This window comes from Puma concolor, chromosome C2 (genome assembly GCF_028749965.1).
Source record: "Puma concolor isolate L17-30 chromosome C2, mPumCon1.1.hap2, whole genome shotgun sequence".
Classification (NCBI taxonomy): Eukaryota; Metazoa; Chordata; class Mammalia; order Carnivora; family Felidae; genus Puma; species Puma concolor.
In genome coordinates, this window is record NC_141675.1 from 22,482,548 (window position 1) to 22,499,156 (window position 16,609).

General features: G+C 41.8%; 1 protein-coding gene and 1 long non-coding RNA gene across 2 annotated transcripts in view; one reads left to right on the forward strand and one right to left on the reverse strand.

Annotated features, from left to right (window-relative positions):
- The window catches only part of LOC147577135 (uncharacterized), a 136,696-nt gene that overhangs the window by 84,149 nt on the left and 35,938 nt on the right, over positions 1-16,609 (forward strand). The gene's annotated exons all lie outside the window — the stretch shown is intronic.
- KCNH8 (potassium voltage-gated channel subfamily H member 8) overlaps positions 13,189-16,609 on the reverse strand; it is a 360,147-nt gene continuing 356,726 nt past the window's right edge. The window contains exon 16 of the mRNA XM_086674209.1: positions 13,189-16,157. Within this exon, the coding sequence (XP_086530335.1) occupies positions 15,453-16,157 (705 nt within the window). The 3' untranslated portion in view covers positions 13,189-15,452. The remainder of the gene's footprint in view (positions 16,158-16,609) is intronic.

Here is a 16,609-nt window from a genome sequence, read left to right on the forward strand (position 1 = left end):
TTTGGGTAAGTGTCAAACACTTCCTATAAGATGAATCTACCTGGGGGCCAACATTCACATTAGATGGGATTTAATATCATCATCACCAATGTCCCCTTACCCCAACACTTTGAAATGCTATGTGGTTGGTATCTAACACACTGTGTCGTATTCTTGTGTGGTGATATTGAAACGAACTTAAAACACAACAGAAACAACACAACAGAAAGCCTCAGTCCCTGAAGGATGTATATATTTTAAACATTGTAATAGTGGTCTCAAGTGATGTTGGATTTTGCCAAGGTACAGAAAGAACTAGTTAGGCAAGAAAAATAGTTTATTCTCTTCTATTTATGTAGGAAAGGCTATGGAGGAGATAATAGAAAAGAGGGTGACAGGTAAAGAGAGAATTAGGAGTTGCTGAGCACTACATTGTGGCAGACACTCTGCTGATGTTTTGTATCTAGCATCTTATTTAATTATTTAAACACACATGATTATCCCCGCCCCCCACCCTCACCTCACCAATCCCCCAGAAACTGTTAGGAAACTGAGGACCAGAGATATTATGCAACTTTCTCAAAAGCCACACATCTAGAGGGGTACCTGGGATGGCTCAGTTGGTTAAGTGTCCAACTTCAGCTCAGGTCATGATTTCGCAGTTCATGAGTTTGAGCCCCGTGTCAGGCTCTATGCTGACAGCTTGGAGCCTGGAGCCTGGAGCCTGCTTCAGATTCTGTGTCTCCCCCTCTCTCTGCCCCTCCCCTGCTCACACTCTGTCTCTCTCCAAAAATAAGTAAAAACATTTAAAAAATTAAAAAAACAGGCCACACATCTAGAAAATGGTAGAACTAGAATTAGAACCCAGGAATGTCAGACTTCAAGATCCGTGCTTTTCCAGAGCCTTTCAAGGAAGCAAGAGAGAATGTTTGGGGAAGATATTAAGATTCTGTATTCTAAGATTCGAAGACTCTGGGGAGAGATCAGAATGAACTTTTGAAAGCACAAAGCTGGGGGAGGAACGATATGACCCAGGAAGTCATGAGGCTGGTATTAAGTACAAGATGTTAGTGTAGAAATAGATAGAACTAGGAGCTATGAGCACTATTCAATGTACGCATCTTGCAATTTATTTTATATTACCACAAACAATCCAGAAGGAATGGTATTGAGAAGCTGAATGATCCAAGAGTTGAGCCAGAGAGATGGGATTCTGTTCTGGGCTCTTCCACTCACATGTGGAAGATTTCTTTATAAATAAACAGGAGCTGATAATACTGCAGTTATTGGGGTAAGTTTGAGATCAAAGCTAGTAACAATCAGCATAAGATGGACAGTAGAACCATCTGCATGACACTTGGAAATCATGTAAGCCAATCAGTGTGGTCAAAGGTTTGTGAATTCAGAGAGATAACTACAGAAAGCAGAAACCTAATTAACTGTATTATTTACTGGCAGTCCAGGTGTAGGGCTGTGTAGAAGAAAGGGCAAAAATTATAAGTGCTTTCTTGTCCTGTCCAAAGAAGAGAACACTTTTTTTTTCAATATGTGAAATTTATTGTCAAATTGGTTTCCATACAACACCCAGTGCTCATCCTAAAAGGTGCCCTCCTCAATACCCATCACCCACCCACCCCTCCCTCCCACCCCCCATCAACCCTCAGTTTGTTCTCAGTTTTTAAGAGTCTCTTATGCTTTGGTTAAGAGAACACTTTTTTAGTCATTAGACTAAAAGCTGTTCAACTTTGGGTGAAAGAGCTTTTAAGGCCAATGGATTCTTTTTTACCTTATGTCGTGCTCATCAACCCCCATGACCATGAAATGTTTGGCAGGGGGCGAGGGGTGTTTGTAGCTACTTTTATACTGAGAAGGGGTGTTAGGATGTCTGCTCAATTTAAGGGCATACTCCCCAATTCTTATTGTATCAGTTATCTGTTGCTGGATAGCAAATTATCCCCAAACTTATTGCATAAAACAATACATGCTTACTATATCACAGGGCAGGTCAGGAATCTGAGCACAGTTTTGCTGGGTCCTCTCTGCAGGGTCTCTTATAAGGCTGCAATAGAAATATAGGCAGAAGCAGCAAGGATCAATTTGGGGTTCAACTGAGGCAGGATCAGCTTCAAGCTCACTCTGTGGTTGTTGGTGAGATTCAGTTCTCTGTGGGCTGTTGGGCTGAAGGCCTCAGTTCCTTGCTGGGTGTTGGCCAGTGGCTACCCTCAGTTCCTAGCCTTGAGGTGCTTTCCTAATTAAGTGAGAAGAACCTGAGAGAGAAAATAGCAGCAAGAGAGAAGTCACAGCCTTTTTTTTTTTTAACCTAATAATGGAAGGGATAGCATATCATTTTTACAATGTTCTGTTTATTAGAAGAAAGTCACTAGATCCAGACCACACTTGTGGGGAGGGGATCCCACAAGGGCATGAACCTCAGGAGGGAGGGAGTCCTGGGAGCAAAGTCGGAAGCTGCCTACCACACTTAGCTATTGACAAACTGCTCTAGGAAAGCTAGGACTCCATCGTGACTACTGAAAACTAGTGTAGATGACTTCTGAGGAAAAATCTGAAGTCCCCTGTCAAACTTCCTTTCTGTAAATGAAAAATTTAGCCACCTATTTTTCAGTAAATAAATCACAGCAAGTGAATCATCTCTTCTGATATCAGTTAGGGCCAAAGGAAAGCAACCACCCTGTAGCCTTGCTCTTCCTGTAGCCTCAGGCATGGCCCTTCTCTTTGAGCAGCCTACTTGTGAACAGGCCCAAGTGAATAATGTAAACTGAGGTCCCTTGACGCGTGGTTTCCAAAGTATATTTACACTCCATGTGGGTCAACAACCTTGATATTTGGCAGAAGTCTCTGAGCAGATGATGGAAATATTTTACCTCACATTTAGGCCAACTCTCTTATGTTGATATTTCAATTTAAGAGTATAGGGATGAAGTGAGGGAAGAAAGGCAACAGTGAAAGGATGGGAGGAAGGGAAGGAAAAAGGAACAGAGACGTTTTTTATTAAGTCTCAAGCTTTATAAATAGTAAGGGCTTGGTTCTAAAGGAAAGCTCTAGTCGCAAACATAAGGACTTTGGGACCTCAGTAAAAAAAAATTCATGCTTAACCCAGAATAGTTCAAGTGAGACAAGAGTTGCATTTAACTTGTACCTGCTTCAGTGAGAGACTAAGGAAAGAAAGACTAAGAAAGGTCTCTGCTTGTCTTGAATGTTTGTGTGTGAATGCCTCACGGTTTTGGTTTGGGTAAAGGAATAAAAATCTTTTGTGTGTATTTCTGTTCTTTTTACCACCAGCAGCATCTGAGCTATTGATTGGGGGCAATTTGAAGATCTTAAGCCTAAGAAAAGAGGCCATTTCCTTTGACTTCCATTTCTTGGAAAATAAAGATGGTAATGCTAAGTACTTAGGCTATTGATTTTCTGGATAATTGATACTCTAAGGTATACAGTTCTCACAAGGTGCCTCAAAGAGGGCTACATTAAGTTAATAATGATTAAGAAGATTGTACAGAATGTGCTGAACAGAGATTCTACCCATCTCCGGGTTCCAGTTTGGAGCACAGATGCTGCACCCTCTCAAATCCTGTTTACAGCTCACTTTTGCTGCATAGTTGGGAGATCTGGAAGGACGAGAATAGACCTTTTGGAGCAGCTTGTTTAAATGTCATTTCAGTTATTTGCTTTGAGTTCTAAACATGTCATGTGAAGCCTTATAATGACCAATCTTTTATTCGTTCCCATGCAAATAATGGTCATTATTGAGATTATATGGCTTTTCAGTCACAGTTTTGCACCAGCCATCTTATGTTAGGCTCTGTCCTGGCTGCTGTGTGGGGAATGTGTATGTACTGAAAGACTGGCTGTCTTGGAATGCCTTCTAACCTGCAGGAAATAGACAAGCATAAAACTGGAGTATGAAGTAGAGCTAAGAACAAGGATTCTGGAACCAATATAATTAGGTTTAAATCCTAGCTCATCCACTTATTAGGAGCGTGGCTTTGTGTGTGTTATTTAACTTCTCGTTTCCTCAATTATGAAATGAAGATAACAGCAGTAACGGCCTGATAGGATTACTGTTAGGACAAAATGAATTGATATACTATCAGACTCTGAGTATAGGTCCTGTTACCTGGTAAGTTTCTGCTAAATATTAGCTACTTTCATTTCTTTCTGGTTTAGACTGCTTGTTCAGCCTTGCCTCAATATCCTCATCAATAAAATAAGCCTAATATTATAAGCTCTGACAATATAACAGGTTAAGAAGGAGACTCAAATAAAAGTAGGTACACTTTTAAGGGAAGACAGAAATGTGTATGTTTATTAATAAGATTTGTTTTCCAAGTTCAAGTTCAGGACATGGTTAAGTATGTGTTTCTAAATGTCTAGGAAGGTCCAAGGGAGATCTAACAGCACTGTGAAGTTCTGCCAAATGTGGTCTTTGAAATCTGAAAGGAAATCTGTACTTCTTTGTAATGAAAATTGCATAGTTTCTCGGTCTCTGCTTTCTTATTTGTGATAAATGGATAAGAAAGGATATACTATGGACTTGTTGGGAATATCAAAAGACAGCACATATTTAAGGTACCCAGCATATAGCAGGCAGTCAATAAAAGTCATCCTATGTTGATATGAAAAGAAGAGGGGAAGGTGAAACATGCAAGGAGGAACATGGAAGAAGGGTACTGAACCCTAACATGGACATTCATTTATACAAACCCCAGTAATCCAACTCAAATCTCCCAGAGCAATGGACATCCTGGGTGCATGTAGGGGGCATACTCCCCAGTTCTGCTACTTTTCATTTCTACTCACTTTACATCTACCTATTGTATCTTGCTGCAGCCCCAGAATGTGGTTGAACACTAGAGTCAGCTTAAGTAAATGGCCAGAATCAGTCCTAGTGTCGGACAGAAGAGGGGATGCAATTCTCTCTGGTGGTTCTATAAGCTGAGTTTCTTTAGCTTATAGAAACATGAGCTTATAGGACATGAACTAATTGGATATTTACTATCCAAGCTGTTTCTCACTCTTGACTAGACTGTTCCCTTCCATGCCTCTAAGAAGTATCATTTTCAATTTTGGTCACATCTGAGTAAAGTCCAAATGACCCATGGAATTTTTTTCTTAGCCTTACTTTTCTCCCTTTTCCTCATGATTGGAGGATCTTAAATTAGAAAATGTTTTAGAAGGTGCCTAGTCCAATTCAATTCACCCTTTACACCTTGCTTCCACACTGGGCTTGACCAGTGGTCATCTATTAACTCTTTGACCACTTTACCATATCCTTCAAAATGCCAATTGCTCTGCCATGGGCCTAACTCTCAAAAAAAGGGAATGTATCTCCATCCATGGTCACCTCTTATCATTAGGTTTCTGTGCTCATGAGTTATACTATAATCCTTTGAAACTTCATGAAGCAAGGAGGAGGAGGAAGAAGGAAGGATGCTCTGACCCAAGACAGATTGTTTTTCTATTTTTAAGAGTTGTGAGTGATTATGAACATCAATGGTAATTGAAAGGAAACAATAAATTAATAGCCAGAAGCATATTGATAGGTTAAGAGATTAATTCATTTAGTGGAAAGGTTAATTCATTGGATGTGTATGTGATAAAGACATCTGAAGGTGATATGTTAATTGACAGTCATATCACTGGTGGGGAGGAGAAGAGAGAAAAGTGTGTTATCAGAGAATATCACCTCCGTGTTTCTGATTGCACTCTCTCTGACTCTGTACTAATGAGGGTGAGAGAGTGAGATGTGGTTTCCTGAGGGTCTTTGAGGAGAGGAAGCAAGGACATTCGTGCTGCTCAGCAGATGCTCTCTCACTCTATACTGCAGCCATATTCTTCCCTTTCCCTGCTCTCTATGAAAATCTGCAGCAAAAAGTAAAGATATTCTAGAGTCCTTCCAGTACAGACATTAAAATAGATATATTGCACTTGTCATTACTTGTAGAAGAGAGACTTGGTCTCCATTAAAGGAATTTTAGGCAACAAAAGAAGTGTGTGGAGGCAGGAGTCAGTTTACAATATTCTTACACAGAAGACAAACCTTGTTAAGAAGATCATGTGCTAAAGATTTTGTTTTAGGAAAAAAAAGTAATAAATCAGTTGTGTCAGTGAAAAACATGGTTTTACTGTAAAGAGTAATTCTGATGATGTTTTTTAAATAAAAACACTCCTTTAAAAATATTATCAAAAAGTATCTTGATATATGTTATTCCATTTACTTCATATGGAATGGTATTTTGTAAATAGCATTATTTTGTGTCAGATTATTGCCTTTCACCTTGAAATCCACCTGTTATTGCCCTGCTTCATTGCCATTACAGATGCTGGACTGCATCTTGTAAATATTTCCCCTTTGCCAGTGAGGGTGTTGGGGAGACACTGCGGAAGAGAGGGCTTCTGGTTTCTGTGTGCTGCTTCTTGGTTGGCTCCTGTGATACACGAACACCCATAGTGTGCTGGACACTCAGCAAAGCTCACTGTCAGCTTGCCAGTTCTGGCACCAGCCTTGGTCCTCCTGTACCCAGCAGGGTTTCCTGTTTGCCCTGCATGTACTTCCTTGCCCCCTAGCCTCAGTCCAGCGACTATGGACATTTCTGATCTAGGCAATCAGGTAAACCTTGCGGCCATTCAGTGGGTGATGTCTACAACTCCAACAAAGTCTAGATTCTAGCTTTGGGGACCTCTTTTCCAAATTTGTTCCTCGTGGGAACTCTCCTTCTACCATAGGATATTCTTTAGCATTCTCTTTCGTCTCTTCTTAGGAGGTAATCCTCCATCAATCATAATTCCTTATAGGAAGTATTTTCTCTTGTAATTACTGTGAGGTTTCTGTCTTTGAACTGGACCTGATACATACTTGAGGTAGGAAATGCTCTGCACATCTTCACTGAGCACACACCATTCCACTCCTTGTGTAAGGCGTTCTACTGCAACCATCTGTGACTCTGCTAAAGGCTCTGTCTTTGCTTTTGCTTGGGGCAAACCAGGCATACTGAAGAGTTAACATCTCTGGGAGCAGCCCTTGGCCATTGACAGATGGGAGCTGGGGAATGAATACGCCAACTTCTTCCTCCTCAAGTGGAGCAACTCACAGTCAGGTTCTATCCCAGAGCAACTTAGGGCTTTTGAGCCTCAGTTGCTCACAGTGATTATCTGCTCAATAACACATTTTTATGGGCTTCTGTCCCCTCCTTGTCTCATTTCCCCACCCCCCCCCCCCCCAGTGTTTCCTGAAGTCATCCCTCAAACTATTTCACTACAACTTTTATCTCAGGATATGCTTCTAGGAGAACTCAAATGGATACATCCCATTTCAGAGATGAGGGAGTGAAGAGTAGGAGAATGTAATTGTCTAAAGTCAAATAGTTGAGTAGAGGAATTAAAAACTCATTTCATCTCAGCCCAAATCTTATTATTTATATTTACTTCAGCAAGTATCTCTATAAAGATAATTTTAACCACATATTCGATAAATTCAGACCTATTAATCTAGTATAAATACATAAATGTATGCAAAGCAGCCTAAAATTGCTCTTATGGCTTATTTACACAGCTGGTTGTATTGAAATACAAAGCCCTGATTTCTAAACACAACTACTATCTGTAATTAAAACTAGGAAAAACATAAGACTGGTTTTTCTCAGGATACATTGTCTGTACTCTTGGGGGAAAAGCTTCTCTCTCAGACCATGGTTCACTAATCTTATAATTTTGACTTGATGTTGTCACCAAAACCATTCTTTGACCAAGGTAGGCTTGTAAAATTGAGATGCACCAGTGCTATCATAGGAATAACATTTTTCACATGGTTATCATTTGCTAAACTGTAGAAATAGAAAAGATGGCAATGTAAGGAGCCTATTCTAATTAGAAAGTGACATGTTCACAGTCAGAGAAAGACAAATTATCATATGACTTCACTCATATGAGGACTTTAAGATATAAAACAGATGAACATAAGGGAAGGGAAGCAAAAATAATATAAAAACAGGGAGAGGGACAAAACGGAAGAGACTCTTAAATATGGAGAACAACCAGAGGGTTACTGGAGGGGTTGTGGGAGAGGGGATGGGCTAAATGGGTAAGGGGCATTAAGGAATCGACTCCTGAAATCACTGTTGCACTATATGCTAACTTGGATGTAAATTAAAAAATAAATTAAAATGTAAAAATTATAATTATATATAAAAAAGTGACATGTTCACCTGTTAGTTTGGTTTTAAAATATAGGGGGATATTTGAAATAGATAGAAAATGAGTCCCCTAGAAGAAGGTTGATGTTGATACACATTTTATCAGATATCTAGTATATAACAACAACAACAACAACAATAATAATAATAATATAATAATAAACTATTATATTCAAACTCCTTCCTGCTTACAACCTACTTCAGCCCATGCTGGTTCCTTTGCTGCCTAGACTAGAGCAGGAATCTCAAGCTTTAGCAGGCTTTAGGATCATCACAGGTTATGGGGACCCACGCCCAGAGTTTCTGACTCTGTAGGTCTGGGGTGGGGCCTGAGAATTGACATTCCTAACTAGTTCCTGGTGATGCTGATGCTCCTGGTCAGGGGACCACATTTTGAGAACCACTGTTCTAGAGAAGTGTTTTTTCAACGCTGGGTGCACACTGGAGTTATCTGGGGAGTTTTAACCATTACTGGTCTGTGGGTCCCACTGAAACTAAATCAGAATCTTTGAGGTCAGGGCCAGGAATCCGGTTTATAAAAGCTGCCCTGGTGATTCTAACGGGTAGTTGAGTCAAGAACCAATGTTTATCCAAGTGTTTCTAAAAAAGTGTAATGTGTGCACCTGAGGATCTTGATAAAATGCAGAGTCTAATTCGGTAGCTCTGGGAGGGGCTCTCAGATTTTGCATTTTTAACAAGCTCCCAGATGAAGCTGTTGCTGCTGCTCCAGGACCCATACTTCGAGAAAAAAGAGTCAGAAATGTTGTCTCCTTTATCCCCCTTCTGTGGATGTGGTTTTTCTGCAAGTCAACCACATGTCTACTAAATGATTCAGGTCTGGGGCACACATAGCTTTGGGTACTAGAAGCTGGAGGTGCCAATTTGATTTTGCTCTACAGGTCCCCTGACTAGAGCATGGACTCTCATGACTCATTTTGGGCAATGGGTTACCATGGCAACTTACAGAAACCTGTGCTTCAACCTGGGGGCTCCTGAACATCACTGCCAATCCCAGCAAGGGACCCCGAAGACACTAGAAAGTGTTAGCTGTGTAGCCGCAGCCGCTCAGAGAGCTCTGTGTTCCTTGAGAGATGCGGCTGACTTTGAGGCTCTTTCTCAGCAGCAGTTAACACTGACCCCTGTGCTGAGTTCAGAAATAATTCTCCCGCAGGACAAATAAACCACAGTGAAGAATGAACTGCCAGCTGGAGTTCAGGAGCCTTAGAACTGGTGAATTTACCACTGAAAGCAAGAGTACCAAAGGGATAGAGTGCTCTTTACCCCACAGGAAATTTTTAAATAAGAACGGTCCCTTCAGGTTAGTATATTGGTTTCTTACAAAAACAAATAGCATGCACACACTTTTAAGTTCACTTCCTCCCATTTTATTCTCTGTTGTCCTCAAATATCACATATGTACGTTCTATTTTTATCAAGCCAACTGCAAAAACAAAGACCCAAAAATGACCCAAAACAGAGCCTTAAATTCAGTATTAATTTCCACCCCATTCCCAGCTTCTTATCTCCACAGGGGGGAAAGCCTAAGGCAGAAGGAAATAGTCTGAGGAGGCATAGTTTTGCCCATAGGAGACATCTTGCCCACCCAGCTGTTTTTTCCTAGAATCTAGTTTATTTCATTCCCTTGAACCACAGGTGCGGATGTGCTGGTCTCTGCCTCACTGGGCTGTCCTCATGTCTTTTGTGAGGTCTTTATTCAGGGCTCTGTTGAATTTCACAAGCCAAGGAACAGGTTCTTTCAGGACACAAGCTGCAGGGACTGACATTTAGCTTATTCCCTCTGGTGGGACCTACTCTCTCCACGGGATGACAAGGAGAACCTTTGAAGGCATCCGTGTGAAGGGGCAGACATTTCAAAATCTCCGCTTCCAGCTAGAGGAGTTATGGGCAACAGGGCAAGGCCCCTTGCCACAGGGAAAGCTCTGAGGCTTTTGGCTGACAGGTTCAGGTCTTCTGTGTCCCAGGGTGGTGGGCGTGACAAATCTATGTGTCTGAGTTTTGAGGCAACAGTAAATTTCTGTAGAACAACTTTATGGGCAAGAAAAGAAAATCCATGTTTATGAAACATATTCATGTTAGTGAATAAATTTCCTGGATCTTTCTGTAATTGTAAAGCGTTTGAAATAAGGTTTTGATTACTAAAATTTGGATAAGAAATCAGAAGCCACACAGGTTGGGGCTCAGATGGGTAGGAGCAGGGATGGCACATTTTTCCCCCTGGTGCTTCCCCAATTACTTTTTTTAAAGGTCAATGTTGACTTGATTGTTAATACTGTAAGGAATGGATTGCAGGTGACATAGTGTAAAAGCTAGATTGTGGCCTCCGCAGAGGAAATGTCAAACGGGACTCATTTTTCAGAAGTTAGCCTGGGATTCTTAGGAGAGGGGACAAAGGAGGGACAGAAGATAAAGGGAAAGAGGGACTGGAGATGTCACAGGAGGGGAGAGTGGAGAAAAAGGGAGAGCTAGGGGGGAAGGTGGGGAAGAAGAGGTGGGGGAATTAAAAAGGAAGGTTGGTGTGTGTGTGGTGGGGGGTGGGGAGATGAGAGGAGGCAGAGGAAGTAGCAGAAAGCCAGGGGAGACCAACTGACATTTACTTAGCATTCACTGTATGTCAGGCAGTGGGCTTTCACATAAATTACTTCATTGACTTCTTTACAAAGACTCTGCAAGTTAGATATATTTTAATACTCAGTTTTTAGATAAAGAAATGGAGGCTCAAAAGTGTTAAATAACTTGTCTGAGGTCACAGAGCAAGAAAAAATGGTTGGAAGTAAACATTTGTGTCCTTCCCAAACTCCTGCCCCTTTGTCAACACTGTATTTATTTGGAACATTGCCTTTGCATAAACTGAAAGAAACAGGCAAAGGAAAATCCTTTTGGAACAGTCTTCCATTGAAGCTGCACAGGTGCCAAGGCTGTTTTCAGTGGTGGTGGTGGCGTGGGGGGAAGACTACATTTGGAACATTACAGAATTCTACAGTAAAGGCGATGTCTTATAAGGGTGACCTTAGAAAAGAAACTATACACCTGATGAGAAGCAGCCCTAGCAAGAACTGTTTGGAGCAAGGTATTTTCATTGCTCTGGATAAAGTCATAATCTGGACATGAGCAGTGCCATTTCACGCGGGAGCCATGCATAGAAATTGTCATTCTCCAACCAAATAGTCGACTTGCTTCACATCCAAATAGGATCCCACTATCTGGGAAGAACTGACTGATTTATGAGACTTCAAAAGGCATTTTCACTTTTTTTTTCCTACTAGAAAATCCAAATAAAGTGAGAACAAAGACCTACAACAAATCAAGAGGTACCAACGCACGACACAGTAGGTGCTTAGCCATTACTGGTTGAAGTAATGAAAGAGTGTTCAAAGCATTCTTGAAGAAAGGGATCAATTATTTTCATGGAAAAAATCATTGCTGTATTAGGAAATCTACAGAAATAGTATTGCACATAAATGTCGTTTTTAATTGGCTTGATTCTTGCTGGTCCACCTCCCACAGAACCAGGTCATCATAATCTACAGGATGATTACACCACTTAGGGCAATGTTTCTGGAGTTTGCTCTCTGGAACATCTATATCAGAATCACTTAGGGATCAGGTCCCTAAAATCTATTTTATTAAAATCCCCTGGAGATACGCCATTCGAACTAAAGTTTGACTACTGATATAGGGGTTGACCAGGTCTTTCTTATATACAATTACAGATTCAGGCCTATCTTTAACAGAATTTAATTTTTTTAAATGCTTATTTTTGAGAGACAGAGACAGAGACAGAGACAGAGTGCGAGTGGGGGAGGAGCAGGAAGAGAGGGAGACACAGAATCTGAAGCAGGCTCCAGGCTCTGACCGTCAGCACAGAGCCCGATGTGAGGCTCAAACTCACGAACTGCGAGTTCATGACCTGAGCTGAGGTCAGACGCTTAACCGACTAAGCCACCCAGATGCCCCACTTTAACAGAATTTAGATGCTGTGTATAAATTAGCTAAGACTCAGTTTGTACTGCTATAGATTCCAGACCAATAGTTCCCAATATTTAGTATATGTGTCACGCCGGGAGTTTACTAAGTGGGAGATTCCCAGGCCCCACCCAAAGGCACTAGGTTGAAACCAAATCTTCTAAAGTTTAACCAAGTACCCCCATGTGATTCTGATGCATGTACTCTGATATGCTCACACCTAGTACAGATTTCCAACTGGAAAACAATGTGCCTGTCACATAGTTATACAAGCTCCGAAAGGACACTTTGTTAGGACTTTTACCACATCTCAAGGCAATAAACTCCATTTGTAAGTGGCTTTAATTGCCAGAAACTTCTTACGTTGAATTACAATAAAGTCCTGTTAATCTGTCTGTCTGGTTCTCTTAATTAGAGCTACACAGAAGACTTTAGTCCTCAATATTATTTTTAAGAAAATATATTTGACCAAGAAAATAAGTGCTTTTCTTCCTTCTGGATCCCTGTTTTGCCTCTTCAGCAGAGTGGGTAGGTGAGGAAAATAGATCTGAACACGCATCCCTGATGAGAAGATACGGGCTTCTGCTATGTATGCTACAACGACGTTTCGAAAATCAAACACCTAGAACAACTTGGAATTCTCATTTCCTGGAGTAATATCACAATACACGGACACAAAACAAAACATGTCATTCTGAGCTGCCCAGGATGTGGGGCAGTTCTGTTTATCAGAATAATGAATAAGGAGTAAGGAGGGGCTCATTCAGATGAGGCAGGTGTCCTGTTAGAAATCAGTGGGAACCCTCACGTATCCCGGGCACTCATTCATTTTTGTCCAGCTGCAGACATACAAGGGCAGGCATCTGGTTCTTACACCCGTGAAAGTCAGCTGTTAGGAGTAGATATGGAGAAGGGGACTGGGTGGCTGCCCATATTTTTATGGGCATGTTTCCAGGCATTTCACTGGGGCCTCCTCAGATCCTCACATTTGAACTAATTTGTCCCATGTGTATGCTTCCTTAAAAAACAGATATTTTATTATTCACAGACTTCAAAAAGAATTAGTTACTGGTAAAGTTTTAAAAAAGACAGCAAGAATAGCTTTGGACATGAAGGGAAGGGTACCCAGAGCGGCCATGGGGGTATTCGGTTTATCATTTAAAACAATGTGACTGGACAAGTTAAAAGAAGTCCGTGGCCCAATTATTCATTTACAAAATGGGGATAATAGTAAGTCACTTTTAGCATTGGCTATTATATGAGGAAACATAACATGTGTTCATTTCTAAACATCTGTTGGTACATAGTCACTACTCAAAACACAGAATGCCAGTCATTATTTGTCAGCATCAGTAATAGTAGTTGGTAGCCTGCCACACACTAACACCGGTTAGTTCTTTTTGAATGGTACTTAAAATGATTATCTAGGTCAGGATGAGCTAAAAGGAGAATACAAATGAATACAAACATAAATACATTAAATCTAGAAAATCGCCTTTGCCTAAATTTTCCATTCATGTAGGTAAGGAGAGATTGAATTTTGGCAGTGGAGAAGTAGAAGGCATTGTCTTGAGTAACTTGCCTGGTAAACATATACTGTTTCCCTTTTCCTTACATATTTCTTTCTGCTGCTGTAGCCAATTTTAGGGTACAAGACCCACACATCAGAAGTTTTAGTTTGTTTAGTTGTTTTTAATGATACAATTCTTGGATCGTTTATTCTTTGTGATGCGAAGTAAGAACAGGGGGGACTACAGAACATAAATGCGATGTTTTCTAAGAATGTCTGGGATGATTTGGCCTTAAATGTTTTCAAACATCAAGATAAAAGTTGAGTGAAGGCGTTTAAATCATTACCAAGCCAGCATCTGAATTTGCATGTTGGCTGAGATGCAGGGAGCATTATAGGTTCTAGACCATCTCCGGCATCTGAGCTCTGTAATCTCTGTTACTACTTTTTTTTTTTTTTTTCTGTTTGCTAAATGAGAATGGAAACACCTGCTCCGCATAACTTATGGCATTGTTGAGAACTTTACAGAAACAACAATGAAAACGCTGATCTGATGTAAGCTGGCTTCACTCTCACAAATCATTGCTCAGAAGTCTTGGCTCCATTTTGGAATTTTCACTGGTCTACAACCTCTCCTGCAAGAATAGCACAGAGGAAGGATACAGCCAAGGTTCTCTCCCTCATTTTGAGGCCAAAATGGCTTACAGGAGTTGTGATCTGATATTCCACACACCAAATGTGGGTTCCTGAACAACACTGAGTTTGATGCCTGGAGGAGAGACATTTATGCTAGCACAGTGGGGCAGCCTTAATTCAGGTCGTTGGTGTGAATCAGCGGAGACTAACTAGGTGGAGCCTTCCCTACCACCGTGCCAAAGCCCACATATTTGACACTCAGTCTATGTTTTTATTTCATTAATAAAATATGACCTCACTGCTCTTTTGTAATCCCGAAGCGTGAGGGTACATTTGTTGCAAACCGCATGCAGATAAAAGGCGGGTTCCTTTTGAAACTACATCCTCTTAATAAATAATTTTTGATCTACTATACATAATAACGGTAGTGCATTTCTTGTTAAAACGGCAAGCTTTTTCTTTTTTACCAAAATGAAAAGAAAACATTCATTTCTTTATAAATATTTTAAATAGTTTAAATACATATTTCATACCAAGGATATAAAAATAGCCTCTCTTTTTTTTTTTTCCTGATAAATAAAGACATGTTCATTTACATGGCAAATAACGTGCAATAGCTAACCACTGGCCACCAGCTCTATTTGACTGATTGTCTAGATGACATGCAGTGATAATTGTCCCTTTGCCTTCACAAAAAGAAAAATAGATCAGCGGGAGCTGTGCACTCCCGAGGCCACCAGAGCTATGGATATTGTTCGGGAATGACAAACAGGCACTCAGGAAAACCTTCGCTGCACTTCACAAAAGTCACCTAGGACAAAACGAATCCACCAATTCTTTGTCTGGGACTTCTAGCTGCTCAGACCCTCGGGGTCTCTGGACTTTTAAAAAGTCGGTCACACAGACCAGGAAGTGAATACCTGTAGAGGAAACTGCTTCTGCTAGGTTTCTAGGGTCTGGCAAGTGTTTGCTACGGCACGGATGTGGCTGTGCCTCTGGCTGGCTTCTGACGGCGCTCTCCCGCGGGACCCCCCCGCTTTGCCCAGTCTTCACACCTGCCCGGGCAAAAAAGGCAAACTAAAGCTGTCATGCAGTGGTGGGTTTGAGACTGGCAGCTGCCGCACGTGCGAATATCATACGTTTATGGCTTTATTATCTTTCATTTCTGCTGTGCTTGTGACAACTTCCAGTGGAAAGTTCTCCAAGGGTTCAGTAGAGATTGAGGCCGCTCCTTCCCTGTCCCAAGATCCCGGCAGGTTTTCCAGACTGAAGGGGCTCGTGGCTCCCTGGCTGAAGCTGCCCTCCTCCGATCTGCTGGGGAGAACCAGGTGCAAAGAGGTTTCCGACGAAGAGCAGACGGAGGACGAGAGAGTCGCGGAGATGGACTGCAGAGGCGTCAGTGTGGAATCTGAATGTGGAGAGATGCACCTTAAAAATTGCAAGTGACCTTCCTGGACAACCTGGCAGTGGGCAGGTGAATAATCGAGGTTCGGAGAGTGGTAAAGTTCACTGTCTGCAGGATTTTGCTCATGAGCTCCAGTTCGCTGGGGGCTGCTCCCCACAGAGGAGGGATCCACACTCCAAATGTCTGAGGTGACATTACCGTGACAGAGTTGTGCTTGAGTATAAGCAGCTCCACCTGCTTGTAAGTGTAGGCAAGGCTGGTGCGCACTCCAGGTCGTCCTGGTCTGTAAGCTGTCCCTGGGGGGACACACAGAGGTGGTGTGCAGAGAGCAAAACCGCGACGGCGGCTGGGGTGACAGAACGTTTTCCAGAAGTTGCATCACATTCCTCATGTCCTTACCTAACTGGGAGACCTCCTGAGTCAATGTCGTCACCTGTGTGGACAAAGCAAAGCAGAAGGCAATAGTCAGAGGTGCGTGGTGGTGATTTCAGAGCAGCGAGGCAGGAAAATGAGATTTCTCAGCAGGAAGGTGCGAAAGGCCGCTCCACCGCCAACTCCAGCCAAGTCCAAGGGGTAGATGGAGAGGCTGGGCACCTGAGGTAAAGCCATCCTTATTCTGAGGGGAATCCAGGGAGACATTCATAGTCAGGCCTTCTGAATCAGGGACTCTGGGGTTCTTGAACAAAATTAGAGACATGGGTCAAGTATCTCTCGTATCTCTTAAATACAGGCAGTACCTCCTGCTTACTCTGAGTTAGTGGGATACACAGTGGTGCACACAAATCATCCTGGATGCCTCAGAAAACAGTATGGAGTGGCGGGGTTGTGTGTAAAGCACTCAATACACTATCTGTCCAGAGTAGATAGTAAATGATAGCGCTCACT